Here is a 23,601-nt window from a genome sequence, read left to right on the forward strand (position 1 = left end):
GTTACTGGGGCATTGACTGCTTGCTGCTCCTCTTTCCTCCAGCCCTTTTTAACAAAGTTGCCTTCCTACTTTTATCTCTCCCTTGTTCTCTTGCCCTTTGCTCTCCATGGATGCGGGGTAGTGCTGCTGAAACAGAATATCATTGTTCAAGGATAACCAACCTGCAGCATGAGCCAGCTGATAGTGACTCAGAAGGCTACAACTATAGTCATTTTCCCACTTTAAAGGCACATATGGATGTCTTCTCTTGCCAAACAAAGAATTTATGAAGACAGTGTACTATATTACTATTATTTAAGAACAAATACGTTCAGTGTATGTGTAACATAATAGAACATAAAACATTTAGTATAACAAGCAGTGAAATGCGTCTAAAAAATCAATAGCAAGGCTCTAAACACATAAGTCAACTCTGCCCATAGTAGAGCTGTACCTGTGGTCAGCATGCTATGAGCTATTGCGCCAGCCTGATTCGGCTAACTGGCCAGTCCTCCTTGAGCACAGGCAGCCTAGGCAGCAGCCAACCTTTGGTCGCACTGGAGTGGCCAGACGCAGAGTCATTTAAAGGCTTGGAATTGCATCCCTCGCCCCGTGCCGATCGATGCCATGCCTGTCAGAAAGATGAATGGGGGGCTTTGGGAAGTCCATTTCAATGAAAGCAGAGAGGGAGAGCGCACAAGAGAGATTGTGTGTGTATGTGTGTGTGCCCGATGTGAGTATATGGTCATGTTTGTATATGTGTGCAGAGTAGACACTCTTATAGACTCCTAGCCTGCAGGGCAGGCTGTTAGAGCTTAATGTGTTAGCTATACAAGGGGTCGTTTCGCAGTTTGCTGATTTAAACCAGACTGCCCTCTGTACACTTTCCCACTAACAAAGGCTCTTCATCTCTCAGATGCAAACTTTATTGGAAAGGACTTAGCATTTCAGTTATTAACCTTTGAATTTAGCACCACAAGCAGACACTAGCAGAAAAGGCTTGCACCCCATACTCCATGTCACACATGTTAGCTGTCAGACTGGTCTCTGGTCAGCTAGCTATCCAGTGTCCCTAGCCAACTGCAAATAAGAGTGTCAGTCCAGTTTTTTTACAACTGCCTCACCCTCTGCCATTAAAACCCCATTATGAGCTTAGCTGGACGCTGTCAGTTTGGGCGCAGGATTGGAGTATGTTCTTTATGAAGGACCCGGGCGCTGGCAGGAACTGTAATTATCCTGTCGATGTGTTTGTTTCCCCGCTGGTTCTGGAGAGAGTGAGAATTGGGATGTCAGAGATTGCAAAGGTTGCCTTTTTCACCCTGAAATTCAGCCACTGCTCAAGCTACCGCACTGGCCTGAGGGTTCTCCAGAGCTTCTGGATTAATGGAACTTGGGCCATGGTAGGATTGACTCATCAGTCAGTCAGTGTTTGGATGTTTGTGAGGCTGTTTCAATGTCTTGCGAGTTGGGGTTAGACCCTGGGTTAAGACCAATGTTGATGGATGGTTATTGAGTAACTGTAGTGGGGTCAGCACCGTTACTTCACTGCCAGAGGATTGGACAGACACATCAATAGCAATCAATAGCCTAGTCTTTGGTGGCTTTGGTTTAGTGTTAAGGGATGTGTTTGTGTTTTGTTTCAGTTAGGCAATGCAGAGTTATAGAAGAACAGCTACCAACCAATGAAGCCAAATCTTCGTCTCCATTCCTGTTGGAGGAAATCAGAGACATTTGTCCTCAACATTTTTTCTGAATCCACCTGTCAGCTGATAAATCTGCTTGAAAGAGTTAGTTCTTTTTCCAAACATATGCTCATGACTTTGATTCTTCCCTTCTGTGGATTTTCTCTTTCTTTTCTCTCTCCCACTTCTGAGCCAGCAGTCAGCACTGACCTTCGTGAAGTTCAATCTTGGCTAATTTGTAGGACGCAGGGGCTTGGCTCTGTGAGCTGTGCCATGAATAAGCTAATTTTTAGCAAATGGCGGGGTTTGGAGAGAGCTTGTGCATGGCAGGTAGCTACAGACCAGAGCAGCCTCACTTTCCGAAGAAAAGGTCAGCGTATCTTTAGAGTTGGAGTTGCGCTCTATAAAACGTGAGGCTCCATCCCAGAGGAGGATTTACATTCTTGCAGGCTGAGGGAACGCTGTTACGCAAGGCCCCTGCTGCTGACATGCCGCCAAAGAACACAGCGGTTGGGGGTCTGCTGTGCTTCTGCCAGACTTTTGCTGCTAACTGGGCCCTCTCTCTCCATCTCTTTTTTACTATCTCTTTTTGAAGAGTGCCCTCACTCTTCTTTTTGAAGATTATCTTGACTGTATCTTCCCTATAAGTATTTTTTTTGTCTTTCTGTTTTCTCTCTCTAGTCACATTCCTGTGATTAAAATGAGTTAGCCCTTAATGTCATTATCCCCTGCCCCCGTGTTATAGAGGCTTTGGATCGTTATGCTTCTTACCCCCCTTACTCTACCTAAGAGACTCTTCCACCGGGCAGTAAATGACGAAGACAGAATTCGTCCAATCTTACCATGAAGAATAAGAAGCAATGTTATGGTCCACAAGAGTGACATCTAATGCAGTGCGCTCAGAAAGGACTAGATTGGAAGCAAGATTGTGAAGTCCTAGCCTCTCTTCTCCTCTCCTTTCCTCTTCTCTTCTCTTTGTGTGGTGGGCCAGTCATCTGCCTTGCCACCATCCAAATTGATAAAATGGGAACGGGGAATGGAAAGAGAAATGGATTACTCAAGGCCCAATGTGTGTCTCTGAAAGCAGACATCCGCACAAAGATGAGCAAACTGGATTAGCCTCCCCCACCCCCAACACCCCTTCGATTTGGGCAGGGATAAGCTCTTGTGTAGTTCGTCGCATGGCAGCCGGGTACCCCACCATCCCGGGCCTCTTTTGGGAAATCAAACACTTGTCAACCCAGCTGGCCCTGCGCGCCATGTCGTTTTTCCTTCTTTTTCTCTCTCTCTCACTCGCTCATTTTTCTCTGTTTACATGTGGGGCTTGTGGGAGGGCTACCACCGCCCTCCCATCTTCCCCCACCCCGTTGTGTCAGAATTACTCCAGAGGAATTGCTTTGCACAAGGCAAAGAGAAAAAAATTGTCAACAAGATTTTATGTTTTACAGCCGCCTGTCTGAGCACATTACAACAACCCACTGTCTGCTGTTCGATTCATTACAGGCCCGCTTAAGCAATTTGTTCCTCTCTGGTGTTTTAAGGAAATGCGATTAGGTGTGTGTTTCCTTCAGACTTCTCGCTGAGGTCGGGATGGAGGTGATATTACAGATTTGAAATTGTTTTGTTGTGTGGGCAGCCCTAAATGAGACCACGGTAGAGAAGTGATGAGTATTAGCATGAGCATTAGCATTCGCTTTAGGGCCTCTGCACCAATAAATTTCCAAGACACTTAAGAAAGACCCATTAAAGGAATCTAACACCTAGCAGCCACTGTAGCAGTGATTGCCTTCTTGACCAATCCCTTTCTCGTCCCTCACCATTCAGCCTTGATGAATCTGGGCAGTTTCCAGTGCCCGGTCAAGACCTTACAGAAGTGCCTCTGAAAGAGGATGAGAACAAGTATGAGCACATAAAATGAAAGTGCTGAGGTAAATGCTAGTCTTCAGATGCATTCAGCTGTGAACACGTCCCCTGAAAGCCAGCTGCCTGGTCCGGCAAGGCTGCAAAATGGGTTACTGTTCCTTTTATAGTGGAGTTAAGATAACTGAGGCTGCACTGCAAAGAGCCTGAGGCTGCACTGCAAAGAGAGAGGCCGAGTTTTGGGTGCGTTTGCTCTGGTGTGAACAGGCTCTGGTTCTGGCATTGCTGGCATGCTGTTCTGAATGGCTGACCGCCCGGCACCCTCATCTCATCAGGACTGCGCAATTACGAGCTCCGTGGGACCGCTGTTCTCTCGCTGTCCACTCAAACGGCCATTATGTGCTGTAAATTTTGACCAGCCGGGCAACCAGTCTAAGGTCCATGTTTATTAAGTAAGATGAGTGCTGATTTGGGCCAGCTCCCACTTGTCAAGGCAGTCATGTTAATGAGGATATCAACATTAGGGTTGTTACGGTGTCATGGTTAGTTACATTTAGTCATGGTTACTTTGCTATTGACTTTTCCAAAATAGTGATTAAACTGCATTTTCTTACATTACCGCGTTTCTTAAACCAGTGGGTCTCAGCCTATTTTAGCCACAACCCCCCTCTTATGTCATCCTGAAATACTTTTGAGCAGCATTCTCCACACTTTCTGAAGGATGTGAACTTCACAGTGCAGGTAGATGTGTTGTGCAGTCCACATGCTGCATTACTAGTTAGTAATATCACACATGCCAGCTACTAAACGCATGGAAAACATGCCATTGTCCATAAATGAACCCACAGCTTTTCAAAAATTTGACAGTGCTTTCACAGCTCAGTCATTCTAAATGAAGTGACAGCATAATAAAGCCGCAATATACAATTCTGGCGAACGATTGTTGATATTTGACGTCAACAGCAAAACAAACACACCCGTCCCTTCAGTGCTCCTTCAGAAGCTCTGGCACTGAAATTCATGGATGAGTATCGCCAAAGTAAATGACACCCAGCTAACAATTTTTTTTAGAACATTGTGGCTATAAAACCCTTTGCGGGCCAAAAAACATGTATGGATTAATAGAGCAATGACACAGCAAGTAATGTAAGTAACGTTAGCTAGGTTGTGCAGCTTCTTGCAGTCATTACAGTTGCTACTGCAAAGCTAACCAGTTGCTATGTTAAACATTAGCAAACAGGATGAAACAATACCAACCTATTGGTAATGTCAAAAACATATTACCTCTTCCTTCACTTTTATGCCTTTCAACTCTTGAGGAAGCTTAAGTCAGCTTCTTTTACACCAGCTAGTTGTTTGAATTTTCCCATTCTACTTTGAGTGGTGCAGCACTTACATTCCGTCACCTCAGCTTCTTGCACAAGTCTTCTAATTCCACCATAAATTGTGAAGCAGCTACATTTAGATGCCCCAGGCACCAGAATGAAACTGCTGCACTATTTAAGGTGGAATGGAAAAATGTGAATAACAGGCAACTTTGGCCTTGTCAATTCTCGGAAATCTGATCATCGTTGAAACACCTATGCTTGATCTAAAAAACTCAGTGACTGGCTCCCAAGTGATGCAACCATTTACAGCTGTCTGTAGCCGGGAGTCCTAGAGAGCACAATTGGTCTTGCTCTCTCTGGGTGGGTAGGACGGCCCCCATCACTCAACGCGATGCATGTCAGTGCAGATGTCTATTAGCTGTCGTAAAAGATCTGGGGGTTGGTGCTTTCCTCCGAGCGCGTTTGACTCTCCAGTGATGCTGCATGAGTGGCAGTTTAAAAAGATGCAGTAGCTTTTATTAGCCTTCACCCTCCTAGCATCGATACCATTGTGTGATTGAGGGAGTCCTAACTAACGAGTGGAATTGAAGATGACTAAATTAGGGAGATATTTGGAAAATATGGAAAAAAAAACCTAATAAAAAAAATAAATAAGAGAAATGCAAGGGCTACAAATGTCATAAAAACATAAAATAATAGGAGCTAATTTTTCTGATCTTTTAAATCTGATAGTGGATTTAATCCCCCGCAACCCCCCCCCCCCCCCCCCCCCCCCCCCATATTGGCTTTTGTTTGTTTCTCACTCAAAGCTATTTTGCATTTGAAGACATGACTTCACAGAAAATAAAACAAATTGATAAAGAAACTGTAAGAGAAACTAATGTGCGAATGTAATTTTTAACATGCTACATTTCCATGTGCTAATGCTCTCATTCAGGCATTTCATAATAATTGTAATTGCAGTTGTAATTGTGCCTTTAGATCAGGTGTAGAGGATGTATTTTCACTCAGAATCAAACATGTAATTTGACCTAGGGTGCCTGGACACCTCCAGTGTTTATGGATTAAATCACCCAAGAAAGTCTTTCAACAAGCCCACCATACCTCTAAATCTCACATATGAAATGTTCTTTTCTTTGCCTCATAAGTAAAATTTTTGCTGTTCTACTCTCCCTTTTGTGCAGAAAATGAGCAGCCCAGTAAAACAAAGGATTTGCATTCTGCATTCATCAATGTCGTGATGGCAAAGTGCCGCATTCACACTCACCACAGCTGAGCCCCTGGGCAGAGAAAAAACTCTGGTTGATTCGTTACCTTTCAGCGAAAATCAAATCACACCCATTGATCTAATTACAGACAAGCTATGCACACTGATGCTAATTGCAAGCTCTGAATGCTTCGAAAGGTCACATATTCCCCAGTGATCTTAGCCTATGTTAGAACAGTGGGAAAGGAGCTCTAATCTATTTCTTGTTTGAGTTTCTGGGCTTTGATTTGAGTTCAGCCTTCAGTGCAGCTGTGAGGAGAGAATCTACTCTTTTCCACAGCGGTGCTTTTGGCAACAGCTCAACCTCTAAAGCCTGGTAAGTCTACCATACAGGGAGGGCCCTGAGCTATCTCTGTGTGGTGTGTCACTGCCTTTCAGCCTCTTCCTCACGTCTGAGTGTGTGAATGGATGTGTGTCTTAGAAACTGCTGATGCACCACACCTGGTGAGGGGTTAATGAATTGCTGATGAAACACATGGATAACAGCTAATTAGCTTTGACCTTTTTTCCCTGTCTTTTCATTGGACTGTTGACATCCAGTGTGCTAATCTACTTGTACGTCCTTTAAAGTCTTTGTTCTGAGTTACTTGATATGTTAGATTGTTTAATCCCCCTACCCATCACACCATGGTACATCAGTAGTTCCTGAGTCCCTGTTCATACCTGGTATTCACATATGTCGTAGGTGATTTGATCACGTGTGTTTACATTTTTATGGATCTCGAAAGCATCTCCAGTGGCCGCTTCGTGATGATCAGATCTTCTAATGGGAATAAGGATTCTCTGCATATTTACCACATCTGTCTCTTGCTTTGTTGTCATATGAAAGCATTTATGCTGGTTTGCATTACTACAATACTACATTACTCAACTACCTGGATTGATAATGCCATTTAGAGGCAAACAGGAGAGGAGGCGACGAAAGAAGATACACAAAGCATCTGCTTACATCTGTGCTGTTACGACTCAGTACGACTCAGCATTAGGATGCTTTTCCTTTCAGACTATGAATGTTAAATGGTCACATGCGTCCTGACCACTTCTGAAAGTGTTTTGAGTGATCGGACCACAACCTGTACAAGACACATCGGACACCTAAAGGTTCCTCTGCACTGAAATGTATAATAAAAAATCAAGGGCTGATTTACAAGGCACTGATTTCTGACAGTCTACTGACACTGTGCACCTGTAGGACGCAGGCTCAACTTTGTAATTAACACACGAGCAGCTCATTATAACCATGTGTTTGACTCACATACGTTTTTTTGTATGGAAGCCTGTTTCTGCCAAGTATGATGAAAGGCTGCCTCCCAGACTACTTACTACAGCACTAAATACTATTTAAAAAATGGTGCATTGTTAGTCTAGTATGTAGTGTAGAAGTGCTTGTTTGGGATGCGGATAAAAAGGTTTTTTATCCTTCTCTGATTCTGGTTCAAATTGTAACTCCTTAGTTTGTAATAATTTATTTTGCTGAGATATAATGACTGATAACTGAAAAACAAGTTAGCAGTCTTTAAGAGAAAGCTTGATTATTTTGACATCAAATATCGTTGGTTTGAGAAAATAAGATATTATTTTGGCATTATAAATAAAAAAAATTGAGACAAGTGTCTCAATATTTTGGCTTTGTTTGCTAAACATTTTTTAGGCTGCTGGTTTGAACTTGAGTTCTGTGCTGAGTACATTTAGAGCTAGTATGATGGTGTAAAATCCCTGTTTAATTTCACTGTGAGCTTTCTGTGTGATTGGGAACTGTATATGAGTAGTGCATCAAACAATGGATTTGACATTTTTATAACGGATGCCACGGCATGAACAGAGAAATGAGCAGCTTTAGTAATGCAGGAAATGCAGAGTTAAAGAATTTGAAAACTAGTTGGGAATAAGGAAACTGCCAAATTATTATTTAGACAAAACCTGCTCTTAAGACACTTTGATGAGTATAAAATATACCCACAATATTAAAAAGTTAAAAATATTGTTTTGCTAAAATGAACTGGTTTAGGGTATTTATTGTCTTAACATTGACAAAATGCTTTTGTTGTTGTTGTTTTGTTGTAACGGTGACTGATGAACTCTCTTTTCTCTCTCAGCAACAACAGTAGCAGCCACGTTAGCAACAAAAGCAAGATTTTCTCAGGCGCTCCATCACTCAATATTTAGCATCAGTCTTGGTAAATAGGAGCTTTTTTATAATAATTCTCTCAGAATAAAATGACCACGCCTTACATCTTGTTATGGATTGTGAAGAACTGTTGCCCCTTTTTTAATAAATCGCAACGACCAACACAAGGTTTGAGACAAAACTTTAGTAAACTTACCCTTAAAACAGTTAAAATTACTCTTAGGTGCTTTTAGCAAGTGAAAGTTTTGGATGCTGTACATCAGACCTGTAGATTGTCTCACTTCCCTTATGGGGGTAGATTTCAGTTAATATCAACAGAAGTGGAAGACTTTGTATGTTGTCTTGCCTGACTAATTTTGAGATGATGAGACAAAACTCCTTTGAATCATCTTGGCAAAATCCCTGCAGGCAGAGAATGCATTATATTTTGCTATTGAAAACCATGTTCTGAGTTTTTTTGGATCCTTAACCTTAAGGAAATTATCATGATAATAAAGCCACAGAAAATGTTTTATGAAACATGGCCTACTTTCTAAGCCTTTTCTTCCTGTATCTCTTTTGAAGGTTGAACTAAATGGGCTTTCACACTATTCTCATAGGACTAAAAAGTCATCTTTCTGTCCAACCACAGTCTTTCAGTGAAGCCTTTTCTTACCCAGACCCCTGACTATCTCTGGAGCATAGAAATGAGAAAAGGAATGCTGACGGTCCTGAGACAGGCCCTGTTCAAAATGTTAGTTGGTTGTGAAGTAACCGCACCTTTACCTCTTGCTTTTTTTATTATTACTAGCTATATTCCAAAAACATCAGCCGCCTTGCCTCAGATCTGTTTGACGCTCATCAGAAAAGATGTCAGTGTCGTGTTTCATCTTGAACATCAAGTTGCCCTTGCTCTTCTCTACGAGTAAAGTAAGTCTGTTGAATGTTCTTTAGAGCATAATACACCAACCATTAAAGGCCAGCATTATTCATTTTAATCATTTAAACCATGACACATTTAAATCTACCTTACATGAAGATTTAGGCCAATGTTTCATATTAAATTGGTTCAGTAAGGTTTTAATGTAATGCTCGCACAGTGGTTTTCAGTCCTAGTCCTACCTGTTCTCTGCAGATTTTAGATTTAGTGTTTTCCCTGCTCCAAACACAGCCGTATCAGTCCAACAGCTAATTAACCAGCCTGTTAAATGAACCTGTTGAACAGGCTGTGTTGGAGCAGGGGAAGGGCTAAATTATGCAGGACAATGGTACTCCTGAACCATGGTGGAATAACACTACACTAGCATGTTCAACACATTCTACTGACCTGCACTATGTGTGCCACTGCTCTATTCTGGTGGAGCAGTCTACTTGGGGGATTGGAGGGAATGAGCAGAGGACACTACTACAGCCATTATGTGTGCTCATCGATCCGCTGTCATGTCCTGCTGTGCTTGGACCATCACAAGGACAGGTGTGATGGACAGCATCAGAAGAGCGCACCAGCAGGGGACTGAGTAGCCGGAGGGGGACGACAGTACATACTGAATAGGCCGGTGCAAACAGAGTAGGCTTGGAGGGATTTCTCCAAAGAACACTAAGGACTTAGTCACATAATGGGCACCTGTACACCAAGGATGGGGATTTGAGGCAAAATTGTTACTCAAATTTTCAAGGCATTATTCAAATTGTATTCAGTAAAGTAAAAAAAAACATCACCTCTTGCTTGCACACATAATAATTTGTATATTGATTTAATGTTTACCACATACACTTACAGTGATAACTACGACAGTGAACAAGTATGTCAGCCACTGGATATATCTGGCTGTTCCTGTGGCAGGTTTCACAATAGCCCACAGCTTTTTGTTTAGGTTAGTAGCATATAGGACAGTATTTCCATAGAACCAAGTCTAAAATTATACAAAGCTTCAGCTTATCTTTGTTGAGTACAAAATATTAGCAAGATGATTTATTCTTTGGCTACTAGCATAAATGGTAATAAGCTATCATCTTTTAGCATTCTTTTATCTCTACAAAGTAGCTTATAATTCTAAAAATAACAACCAAAACATCTCGTCTTTACCGACTGTGCACATTTTGTTTTGTCTTTTACTATTTTTTTTTGTCTTTGCACTTTTTGCTATTTATCTTTTATTACTGCACTGGAAAAGTAGCCCGATAGTGTTTCGTTATACTGTACTACCCTGTATTGTATAATGACAATAAAGTTGAATTGAATTGAATTGCATTGAATTGAATTAATTAATTAATACTGTATTAATGTATATTGTCGCACACACTTGTTGTGTGAAAAAACTTGTCAACTTCATCTGGAAGCATAAAGGATTTGTTGGCTTCAACTGCAAGGGTTACCAAAGACAGAGGATCTCTGTGTGATTAAAACCAAAACCTTAAAGCACCCTATGCCACAGCATTTTTTCCTTTTAAATCTTACCTTTGATGACTTTATATACAGAACTAGGCGGTTTGCAGAACTAGACAGTTTGCAGATCACTGCCAACAGCCTTGCAGTATCCATGCACTACTACTTTGTTTTTATTTGTGTTTGGCTTTAGAAATGTATCAGTTCTCAATTTTGCAGTTCCCCTGCCACATCTTTTGTTTATTTGGAGCTACAAAATGTGTTTGCACACTGCTAAAAAAAAACTAAAAAAAAAACCCTGGGAGCTTGACCAACAAAGTGGTAGAAAGTGGAGCAGTTGCTAAGCAGTGACTGGAGGAGAAAATTAAGGAAATGTTCAGGAAAGATGTGGAGAGCATCAGGATTATGATCAGTCCTAACACATGACAAGGTTGGCTTCAGTTCTTTCATAGTGCTGCTGATAGTTTCCATTCAAAGTCAGGACAGCTGTTTAGATTTTGTCACCATTGCTTATGAGGGCCCCCTTATGATTGGACCCCTGGGCACATGCTCATAAAAAACATGGAATGATTCAGGCCTGGTTATAACTATTTTTAGAAATCATGTAGGCAAGTAAAGGGACAGAAGCAGTAACTTAAAACTAACATAACATAGAAAACCTCATTAAAATGCTATCATACATAATAGCACAATAGCATAGCTGTGTTATTTGGATACAAAAGCTTCTTATAAAGCAGAAGGTTCTACATTAAACTATGTCACATATGCATGTTTACAATTACATGACAAAGAATAATTATTAAATGACTATGCCAATTTTTACTGTTTTACTGATTTTTTATGTTTGGAGGTTCTGACCTCTCAGTCTTTTAAATAAAATAATAAGTACCCAACATTTCTGATGAAAAGTAAACACTACATTTACATTTAAGCATTTAGCAGACGCTCTTATCCAGAGCGACTTACAAGAAGTGCTTTGTCAATCTAGAGAAAGTATCTTTGCTAGGTACCAATAGGGTGGAGAAAAGGACAGTCTAGATAATAGCTACACTATATACAATTTGTGACATGAATAATAGGATTGAATAAAAATGTAGGATTTTTTCCATTTGGTTCAGATTTTAGTTACCTGAAACATACGAGGTGGTAAAAGAGGCCTATAGACTTAAGAAGTGATTAGGGAGGATACATTCAAATTCAATACTTGTTAAAAACAAATACAGGAAAACAAACACTATAGAAATCAATAATTCAAGATGCATTGAGAATCATTTTAAAATTGCATCCCGCGACCCTTAGTCACATTGACAAATAAAGATTTCCACCTTTAATCCTCCGTGGGAAACCTGCATGTAGATAATTTCAGCAAGAAACCTAATTTATTGCTCAATTTTTTTTTACTTTGTACATGTTCAAATTTTCATATATTTACCAAAGAACCGGCATGGATTGATTAATCTTCTCACTCCTTTGTGCTTCTGATTCTTGTTGAAAGGATAGTTTTCCAAACAATAATTAGCAGCTGTGATTGTGTTACCTGAGGAAAATCGACAAGGGTCTTTCACGAGAGTTATTGACAGTGACATGTCACAGAGAAATCAGGCTGTTGGTTGCCTGAGCCTCTTCGCGTGTGTATAGCTTGATTTCTAGTGTGGGCTGTAGCGGTGCCGAATGTGAGCTGCAGTTGTTTTCCTGTATCTGAGCACGTTCCCTCTCAGGCCCCCCCAAGGAGAGAGCTTGGTGCACAAACCCACACAGCCAGCCAGAGAAATCACTAAAGAACATGCTAATAAAGGCGTTTAAATAATTCATCTCTCCATTCTCCCTCCCCTGACTCTCCAAACCTGCTTCTGTGGCTGCGGCCCCTTGGGCTGGCACACAGAAACTCATCATTCCCTCTCTCTCTTCCTCTGTCTCAACCCTTTTTCTCTCTGTCTCTCAGATTCATCTCTTCCCTGTCTCCCTCAATCACTCTCTCTCTCTCTCTCTCTCTCTCTCTCTCTCTCTCTCTCTCTCTCTGTCCCCCCCCCCCCCTCTCTGTCCCCTGCTTTTCCATCTCCACCTCTGTGTCGCCTTCCTATTTATTGTGCTTGAGATGTTTTATTTACTGTCAGAATAATTTCCTGGAGGTAAATTCAGATCTGAGGGTAGTTTTCCCCCCGGAGTGTCTAGAGAGTGCGTGAGTCGTGCCACCGAGCACGGCGGCAGGCATGTGATACACATCACTCATTTGTACCCACTCCTTCTCTCTCTCTCTCTCTCTCTCTCTCTCTCTCTCTCTCAGCTTCTAACACTCCAAACCCAGCTCATTTTTCTCAGTTTACATCTCTCGTACTGACTCATATTACATTCATTATCAAACCGTAATTATAAGCATTATCACATTCACATGTGAATACCCGTCTCTGAAAACCTGGCTTTGTTCACGCGCTTGAGAATGAAAACCCAAGCTGTCTGTTCCAGCTGTGCAGTGCCACAGCGGCCGCGACACAGCGCATGGCGAAATAGCTCATTTGAGTGAGCTCTCCAGCTCCTCATCAGTTTGATCTGTGGCTTTCTAACACACTGCAGAGAGCATTTTGGAATTTAATGAGCTTGCAGGCCTCTCTCTGTCGGAGTCCCCTGTCTTTTTCAACTAATGCACTTTATGTAGCCTTCCCACTATAGATCACCGATGGAGATGTTCTATTGATCTGCCTTAAGTCTCTATTGAACAGGCCATTAATTGTTGAAGCCCCCCCGCCCCAAGAAAGCCTTATCCCCATAATAACACGGTATGCTTAATTCATTTGGTAAAGTAATTATCAGTTAAAGTGAGTAATTCGTTAGGCGCCCCCACCCAGGAATGAAAAACCTAACGAGCTGCGAATGTTCAGTGCTTAAACGCCGTCTTCATTTGTCCTTCTAATTTGGAGCTCCTACCTTCCTCTTCCTCCTTTTCCTGTGCTATGGATTTCCCCACCCTCATCCTGATGGCCTCACGATCAATAGCAATAACCCCAGAATTAATCATCCAATGAAAGGACAGTGGTCCAATTACCGGCAGCCTCTGGTAAAGATCACAGATAGTTGGATGCAAGTGGTTCTGCACTGTTTCAGTAACATTTCACTTCAGAGATCATATTCCACAGTGGAGAAGAAACCTCATGCACTGCCCCTCATGTGTTTGAAGGGCCATATCCTACATTTTTCCTGCCTTATTTTTTTCCTTTAAGGTCCACTTATAAAGTTTGTGTGTTTTTTTTTTTTTTTACATGACCATTTTCTAGCCTCTTTATCCCTGAGAAAGTTACTCATTCAAAAAGTATGTAGAGTTGCAACCCTGATCATACTGCAGTATGAATGAGCAGGATTAAATTGCAAGTGGATATATGTAAATGATTTGGTCCCTGTCTGGACCATACGGACTGGGTTGTGAATGGTCTGTTCTGAAATTTTGATATTACTCCTTTATTTGAAAAACGCAAAAGAAATCATTTTTTCCTTGATAATGGCATGTCCCAAGTTTTATTACACATTTCTATAACTTAAGAACAGCTCAATCAGTTTCCACTGAAGTTACTGAATACTGAACTTTCCACTGAAAGTTCCTGTAGTTACTGAATAATAATCTTTGTATTTAACACTGGGATGTTAAGGGGTTAAAGCAATGGATCCTCTTACTCCAAATGTGGGCAATTAGCCTATGAAGTCAGGGATGTTATAACACCTCTGAAGGAGTGTGGCAAGAGATATTGTTTATAAAAAGTAATAAATCTAAAGATTGCTTGTGGAACTGCAGCTGAGTGATTGACAAAAGACAGCTGAGCCGCTAAATGACTAAATAAAACTAACTTTCAGCGCTACTTACAGCATATGTCATATAACGTACCAATAAACCAATAAGCCTCTTCAGAAACAGTGAGTTTGTTTCAATCCTACCTACTCTACTTGGTTTAGCTCAGAGAGCTCGGAAAGTTTGCTAGCTAACAACTCTGAAGAACATCAAATCTTAGTTTAGCAGCGTAGCAGGAAGAAAAATGCTTACAGCCTGAGCTTCTTTTCTGTGCTGACAATCGATTTAGTGACATTTGCGGTCACTGAGTGCTCTGAACTGTATAATGTCTTGGAAGAAGCAGCTTTTTTGATTTTCTTGTTTTTAATAATAGCATCACACTTAACAATAGATCACTGTTTAAGAAGGGACATATAAAATGCCGCTGATTGACAGATATATTGCTACTGTAGCATATCAACAGGGAGACCTGCAGCTAGAAGCAGTGCTCAAAAAAGACAGTGTAAAACCCCAAGAAAAAGACAGTGCAGTGTGCCTCGTTTTACAGCCTTCAGAAAAAATGCAGTGTGGCAAGCCCCCCCCCCCCCCCCCACCTCCTTAATGGACAATTGTGTAGCGTACCTTTGGTGTTTCACTAAACTAGTGTTTTAACAGCTTTTAAACCAAGAGCATGTCAAAGAACTTTGTCTGAAATGAAGGCCCTGGCTGTGTTTATGGGCTTTGTCAGGCCAAGCTGTTGGAGATGGGACCACTAGTGTAATTATAGGTGTCCTCTCCACATTCAGCTTTTCTTCTCCCTGTTCTCTCGCAGATGACTTTGCCAGTGGTGTGTGATGCGATGTGAGTGGAGATGGTGATTCATGCTCTCCCAAGAAAAACAGAAGGGCCTGCCAATGGGCCGGCGGACACCGGTGTCCCGCCAGGGAGCAAACTCTGTTTATTCAAAGAGCCTGTTGACCAGAGCAGCTCTGCATGGACTGATGTGTGTTTCTGTGTGTAGAGGGAGTATGATGGAAAAAAGGGAGGAAGGAAGGAAGGAAGGAAGGAATGAAGACGAGATAAAGATAGATGTAGAAACAAGAGTGAGAAAGGCAAGGAAGAGAGAAAGTCGTATTTTTCCTGTGTCGGTTCCGGCATCCTGTGACTTTTTTCCTGTATTGCCTGTTTAACAACTAAATATTTACAGCCACACAGTAATCTTTACACTTCATAAAGTGTAAATTAAACCTCAAGGGAAACTATGGAGAACTGAGGTGCATTCTCATGTATTTACACTTTGCTTCTTGGACAGTGGCTGATCCTGTCTTTTCGGGGGAAAAAATAAAGTAAGACCAGGTCTTCTTTTTCCATACTCTCTATTACAACAACACGGCTTTGCTTTTAGTAGCTGCTTCTGTCCAACACTGTGATTTGAGTGAGCTGTTTCTTGATGGTCTGTGTCGCCGTGAAGTTTTGCAAGAGGGGAAAAAAAGGCAGGCCATGTGAAAATTGACCTTAACCATTCTGTGAGAGTATTTATCTGTGTGGCCCATGAGATTAGGTGTAATTTAACAGCCATGGAAAGTGTGAGGATTCTGGCCATCTAAGAAACTAGATTTTATAAATTTGATATGGCACTCCCAGAGAGGAAAATGGCTAATGCTGCCCTTCAGTTTACTCTTCTTATTAAGTAACATGATAAAATTTAGAGATTTTTTTGAGCAAGTAAACTAATGAACTGCAAACTACAGTACTGTGGAAAAGACAGATTTTCCCAAATGTTTTGTCCATTCATTTTTAATTCAGTATTTGAGATGTCTTTTGGCAAATGCAAAGATATTTTAATTACTATCCAAAACAAACAGTGAGCCTACACTTATCTTCTGAGTTTTAATACTCGGTGTTGAACATGGTACAAAACTGATAAATATGAACTATGTTGCCAAACAACGCTCTGCCTTATCATAAAACTACCATTACACAATTTACAGTTTTTCTCTTATTCCAGGTGTAGTTGATCAGCCAAGATATGTTTGGTGTCCAAATTTTGCTTCATTTTAGCTCTAGAGCTACAATCCTTACATTCCTAACAAACATTGGAGGTCAATTGACTTTTGTGTAAATTAAATTTTGGAGCTGTATTTATAGAAGAGGTTTATAAACGTGTTTATTAGAAACATAAGCCTCATAGCTTAAGCACTAAAGCAACATTTGGACAACAAACATGTTGTGGCTGATCGACTACATCTGGGGTAAGTGGAAATTCAACATTTTTATTTTAATAAATTTAGTTTATTTTTCATTGTGTCATTTTTCTTTTTTGCCAAAATTTAGACAATGTCAATAAAGAGCTTATTTTGCATTTCTGTTTAGCTAGGTAATATCTTTATTTGAGGAAGAACTATGTGCTTACCATCAGCAGCATCATTTTAAAGAGATTGGTGACCACTATCAGGACTTGATCCATGACCTCAAAAGTGGGCCCACTGTGCAAACAGAACAAAGGTTTTGCCATGATCAAAAAAATTGTCTGTCTGAGCCTTTCTCAATATGCTGGGAGAGAGAGGGAGTATTCACACATGTGTATGCTTGTGCGCATGCACACACACACACACACACACACACACACAGATGAGCCGCTGACTTAGGGAAACAGGGAAAGAGGGTGTTAAATCCGCCTTTATCGAAAATTGGCTCTCCCAGTTAACAGCCCCTAACAGAAATCCAGTCGGTTTCCAAGGTAACCACTCCACAGATCTACGATTGTGGGCATGGTGGGAGATTGTTGAGAGGCACAACCGCAGCAGTCAGGAGTGTAACTACTAGGCTAAATCATTTTCCTTCACTCCTGAATTGAAGATAATTCTATATTCAGAATTGATTGTGGTGTTCGGTTAATGATATACTAGATTGTTTCTGTGGACAGCACTCAAGATCCAGAATGTGACACAGTGTAATGTTTTCCCAGCTCTAACCACTCTGCTAAGATAATTACGAAGCCCATCATCATTCAAATCAAGTGCCTTAAAGGGATACTCTGCCCTAAATCAAAAACATAACTATTGGTAGACAATAACCTGCAGTGGTACTGGCAAATAACCTGCATTGGTGCCACAGTAAGTATCTAGAGTGAGATTTTTAAGTTAAAACTGGGGAATCCCCCTTCTGATGATGTATTTTGAAGGTGGATGAAACTTTGGAAAACAAAAGCTGCTTTAGAGTGGATTTCTGGGGCTGTTTTGAAACATTTTCCGTTGGTTAGTGAATGCAGAAGGAAAGCAGATGACTAACATTACAAGAAAGCCGGATGCCTTAATGCAGTCATATAAAGTTGTCTTCGCCTTGTTGTTGCAATCGAGAGGTTAGATTTTTAAAACATCAGAATTATTCTCTAGATGAGGAGGACAAGAAGTTAAAAGCTAAAGTTAGCAGGGTAAATATTATGTGGATATCTTAGTTTAGTTTGGCTGATATCTCACTGATATCTTTTTGTTTTGATTGACTAACAAGGTAAAAGTTACACTAATGCTTGGTTGTATTTATTAGTCTATAGATCAAGGACTAGACTAACAGACAGGATTGGTGGACATCACAATTATTCCAAATGGTTGATAGATTTATTTTCACAATGCATGATGGTTATTGTAGTGAGAGAACACTGATGAACAAGAGCATGGAAACAACATTTGTAAAAAACCCTGTCATTGTCACATCTGCCGCCGACCATTCCCCTCCCCACCACTGGAGGTCACTGTCTCAGGAATATTAGATGGTCTCTTGACCCTTTGATCTTTTTTTTGTCAGCCATTTTGTATATATATACTGCGTTTGCACATGTTTATTGCAAAGTCTTGTTTGGTCTACCTGCAGTTCTCAGTGTTAGTATTTCTCATTCAGTTTTTCTGGTATTTTGACCTTGTACTTTGTTTGTTCTTGACTACTCTTTTGGATTTGCACCCTTTGGATTTGATTGCTATTTGTGGCCTGCTTTTCTGGATTTCTGACTCTGCTTGTTGTTATCTACTCTGAACCTGGAATTAAACTTGCACTTGACTCCTTACCATTGTGTAAAACATTTCATGACAGTCATACTGATGAGACTGATGGACACAAAGCAGCACTACAGAATACTATGTAACAAATAACCTTATAAATTCTCATTTTTACCCAAATAAAATGGATAATAAACTGCAGTTTTGTGTGCAGCATTTGGACTTAACTGGCCTTTCTTTTTCCTTTTACTGTTGACATCAATCCCTAAACCTCTAATTGTAGAATAGAGTCCAACCGATGAAAATGATGCACAATACTAAATTTAGGAAGCTAACAAAACTGATCATTATTAATATTGGCTAATCCAATTTTATATGGCTTATATGATATGATTCTGGTAGCTTTAATCAATGCTGTACTGGCTGATGTTATTGTCATTTATTAAATCAATAGTCCCGAGTGATTTTTAGTAGTAGTAGAAAGTGCATTAGACAATTTTCTTTATTATACACAACAAGCCACTTCACAGTGCTGTATCGATGATAAGAATAAATCCCTGAAATCCTAATATCAGCCAGTGTTATTGACGAGAGAGCAGACCGCAATATAGAAGCACATTTTCAAAGAGAGTCTCTTCAAAGTTTCTGAGCTGAAAAGCCAAAAACTTGAGTGAAAGTAGTCGGCCTTGGAATCTTTGTTCTTTTTCATGCTGAGAGATGAACCGGGCTGGTATTCAGCAGTGAGGAATCAAATGCTGCATGTGAACTCGCAGTGGCCCAGATAGGCTATCTGTGACCAGGACGAGCCCAGGCTCCTGATGGAGGGTAATTGCCTCTGTGTATCCCCCTGCGTCACATCTCACCGGCGCTCTAAACTGGGGCCGACTGCTGGAAGCCCTTATGTCTGCAGGTAATTGGTTCCAGGCAGCACCCAGAGATTGGGAGTGAGTGGAGCTAAGGATGGCCTAGTGCTCAGCGCCAGGATTAGCTCAAGCTTTAGTGCTCAAATGAATCTCTTTACCTTTTGTTCTCCAGAGGTGCCACACTCTCCAGCCACTGCTTGCTGCCCAGCTGGACACTGAAGATGGTAATCATCCTGAATGGCAGTGGCATAACAATGCCTTCATGCAAAAAATAGGATACCCCTCCATAAAAAAGAATAACAAAAAAAGCAATGCATTTTGCATGTTTTCTCTCTTTTACTTTGTTTCAGCCAAGTAAGTACTCTGTAGTAAGCTAACGTATAAAGTATTTTATTAAGTTATCATAGCTGCTTGTGAACAGTGGGGGAACAATGAAGACTTTAGATGACTCAGATGGTTCTCCAGGTCTCTGCGTAACTGCCTGGACTGCAATGCCATTGGTTACGCCCATAAAACGTTGTAGTACATGAATTCGGTCAGTTTTGTGTCGGCCTAGGTGTGAGGTACACTCGAAATATTGTTCTGCAGACCAGCCAATTGAAATGCCTCCATTACAGGATCCCACTGAACTTTTTCCTTTCATTGTTGAACTACAAAATTCCTTCAGGTAGAATAACAGTCCTTTCTCTACATACTCAAATTAAATCTCTTCACTGCTGGTTGAGAATCGAATTGATCCTTTCCATGATGGCTTAACTAGGTGTTATTTGTTTGTTGATGTTTATTGGTTCCAGAAAACACCTCTTATATATTTATATATATATATATATAATTTATAATTTGTAAATTTATAGATTTTATGTTCTAAAATATTATAGATATATATGTCATGTGTAATGCCTGATATATAATGTCCAATGAACTACAAACAAACCCCCCCCCTCCCCCTTGACTCAGACTAGCCACAGGTGGGCTCGACTACAAAACTGTTGGGTGTTATAGCAGGTGGTTCATCTGGTATACTTGTTAATATTCTTCTTAAGTTATAAGTTTTGTGGTAACCTGTATGCCAGTGTGTTTGCAGATAACACAACATACAAACAGCGCAACACAGTAGGGTTAGGCTGAGATGAAAGAGTCAGGGATGCTTTAGATGTGCTTCAGTGAAAATGAAAATGCAGTAGTCTGTCGGCTCACCTACTGCTGTGTAGTGAGTTGCAGTCTGAGGTATTCTAAGTTGTTGTCAAGTAATATATAATATATAAGGAACAGCCTAGCATGGACACCTTTCTATGCTACTGTTTTCTCTTGTGCCTCCTGTGCCATTGTCTCCCTCAGTCAGCTACTTTAGACAAGACCACAATCTCAACACCTGATCCTCACAACCATGCAGGATCCCATCAGCATCACCAGCCCCTCTTTCAATTCCCCTCCTCCAACGACTTGCATCAGCCATAGTCCTCTGGGTTCGATTGTGCGAGCTCTAAGAAAAGCCACGCTCTAGGCTTTTAGCACAACCACAACCCTCTTAACCCTTGAGAATCTTGATTCAATTAAAGGCTTTATACTGTGTGAAGATACTATGTGTGCTACTGGAGAGCCTTGGTGTGTAGCAGGCCACTGGAGAGGGGTTTGTTTGCGCCTCATGCAGAAAGCTAATGGGCTTCCACCAAGCTTGGCTCTCTCAGAGACAAGCATGGACTTTGTCTCATTATGATACATGCCTGCTGCATCCAGCATACTCAGAGGGTCAAGAAGATCTGAGTAATACACAAGCTTGGTTATGACTAATTTACATTCTTTCATTCGGTTCCAGCAGTGTTCTGAAATCAACCTGAAATCAATTAGTTCATGTGCCTACTCAAACTGAACAATTCATCATATGCTCCCATTTAAAAGATGAAATTCTTGTTTCTTGTAATCTTTGATCAAAGTGTAGTGACTTTTGCCCACTTCTAAAATGTCTTTGGTATTGTTTTATGTTATCTTGTCACATCATCTGATAGAAACCTGCATGAAAATTAAAACTAATTATGTCAATTGTCATATCATTTTTGACTTACTTTTGTCAACTTTCAAGTTGACTTAACACATACATCAGGTGACATTGGATTAGGACTAGGGTTGGGTGGTATAACGGTATTTGGGCGGTGTACCACAGTATTTAAAATGATGACATTATTTAAAAATGATCACTTTCTGTTCCATGTCTGAATGGCCAAGTAAACTCATTCCACCAATTTATATTAGAATAGCTCACTGATTGGTGGTTTGGGAGCTGAACGAAAGGTGGCACTGATAGAAAGAGGAGATAATCAAGCTCCAGGAAAAACCTTTAATAAAGCATGACAGTTGTAGTGACAGACAGTAGTCTTTTGGCCTGCTTACTAAGCTATTGTTAGCTTAGCCAAAACACTACAGTTCCAGATGCCTTTGATTTCAGCTTTCTGTCACCCCAAAACTAGGGCTGTGGTATATGGCATGGCTTTGGTTTGTAGCTTGCTCACAAAGCTAACGTTATTTGAGCGGATCAGGCTTATTAGCAATTTTAGCAGCAGTTTTAGCAGTTCTTAGATAGAAGGTATGACGTTTATAATACAGGCTGAGATAAAAAAGATTACTTTTATGGCTCTTAGGATGTTTTTTAAGAAAGTTGGCTAAAATGATACCTGTTGGAATAAGTATTTATAAATGTCTATGTAAGTTGTCATGAACGGCTCATGTAACATGGCTAACACTGAATCAGAGACCAGTTAGTGTGAGCTCATTTGCATAAAGCTAACCATCCTTTAGTAACTTTCATTCAGTGATGGCCAGCATTAGCATTTGTGGTTTATTCCTTTCAAAACCATGAGAAATATTTCTGTGACTGAAAAGCTCTTCATTCATTTACCAAATCAACAACCCCAACAAACAAAAATGTTCTGTCTTCCCCCACACCACCTCCCCTTTCCCTTCTTAGGCAGCGTCATCAGCCCTCAGCAGCTTGGGACATGTCTACACGGCCATTGGTGACTACCCCAACGCTCTGGCCAGCCACAAGCAATGCGTCTTACTGGCCAAGCAGTCCAAGGACCAGTTGGCAGAGGCACGTGAGCTGGGTAACATGGGCGCTGTCTACATTGCCATGGGAGACTTCGACAATGCCGTGCAGTGCCACGAGCAGCACCTAGGCATCGCCAAGGCGCTGGGTGATAAGCGCGAGGAAGCACGTGCCTACAGTAACCTGGGCAGTGCCTACCACTACCGCAGAAACTTTGACAAGGCCATGTCCTACCACACCCATGTTCTGGAGCTGGCCCAGGAGCTGGAGGAGAAGGCAATCGAGATGCGGGCATATGCCGGGCTGGGCCATGCCGCCCGCTGCATGCAGGACCTGGAGCGGGCCAAGCAGTACCATGAGCAGCAGCTCAGCATCGCTGAGGGCTTGAAAGACCGTGCCGCAGAGGGCCGTGCCTCTTCCAACCTGGGTAAGCAATTTTATTTAACTGGGGAGTAAAAGAAGCTTTAGTAAGCAGTAACTATTATGTATTGTAAAACAGTAAATTTGTAGGAGAGAAGAAAAATGTTCTAATCTCAATGGTATGATAATGTAAAGAGATTTTGTTTAAAGCCATTTTGGACTGTTTATATAAGTTCATTCATAAAGTGTTTATACAAATGTAAAGGGCAGTTTTCAAGTAGGGGAACAAAGGCATTTGTGTTGTGACAGCAATAGTACATGCAATGCAGCCCAAAATAAATTGGACAGTAATCCGAGTTTCTGTTGTTTACCTTTGCACTTTGGTGCATTGAATTTCACATTAAACAAATTGCTATGAATAAAGTGCAGAACATCAGTCTTAATTCAATGGCATCTAAATCTGTATTGGAGGAAATGTATAAATGTTACGGTGCTAGTTATTTTACTTTGCATTAGGGTTAATGAAGACTACCATTGTCTGTCTAGGACAAGTCCAGAACAAGGCTAAGATTATGTCTGATTGAAACAGAGTCAAGATCAAAACTCAGAAAGTCATCTTTGACGCCAAGCCTTACAGTCAAAATTTCTTAGTATTTTCCCTTTGCTTAGTGAGTCATTTCATGATGAGCTGCACCCTTATAGATTCAATTGATACAACAGAATTAACACTTCTTACTTTCATTTTGCTATACTGTTTGAATTAAACAATACATAATCAATTACAGTTATGTAAAGAAATACATGTTATTTAAATGTACAGGTTTGAGTGTGCATAGCTGACTATTTTTTTATGTCAATAATTGACACAACACAGTAGAAATGTAATTCATTGATTTTTCTTACACAAAACAAAACAGTAACTTGTCAACAAATTCAGATCTTCATCAAATATCTTCTGTTGTACTTAGAAATGTGGACAA

General features: G+C 40.8%; 1 protein-coding gene across 3 annotated transcripts in view; it reads left to right on the forward strand.

Annotated features, from left to right (window-relative positions):
* ttc28 (tetratricopeptide repeat domain 28) overlaps nucleotides 1-23,601 on the forward strand; it is a 248,625-nt gene that overhangs the window by 154,351 nt on the left and 70,673 nt on the right. For all 3 annotated transcript variants that reach the window (XM_017693688.2, XM_017693689.2, XM_017693690.2), the window contains one exon: nucleotides 22,181-22,688. In XM_017693688.2, coding sequence (XP_017549177.1) covers nucleotides 22,181-22,688 — 508 coding nt within the window. The remainder of the gene's footprint in view (nucleotides 1-22,180; nucleotides 22,689-23,601) is intronic.

The sequence above is a fragment of the Pygocentrus nattereri genome, chromosome 18, assembly GCF_015220715.1.
Source record: "Pygocentrus nattereri isolate fPygNat1 chromosome 18, fPygNat1.pri, whole genome shotgun sequence".
NCBI classification, from domain to species: domain Eukaryota; kingdom Metazoa; phylum Chordata; class Actinopteri; order Characiformes; family Serrasalmidae; genus Pygocentrus; species Pygocentrus nattereri.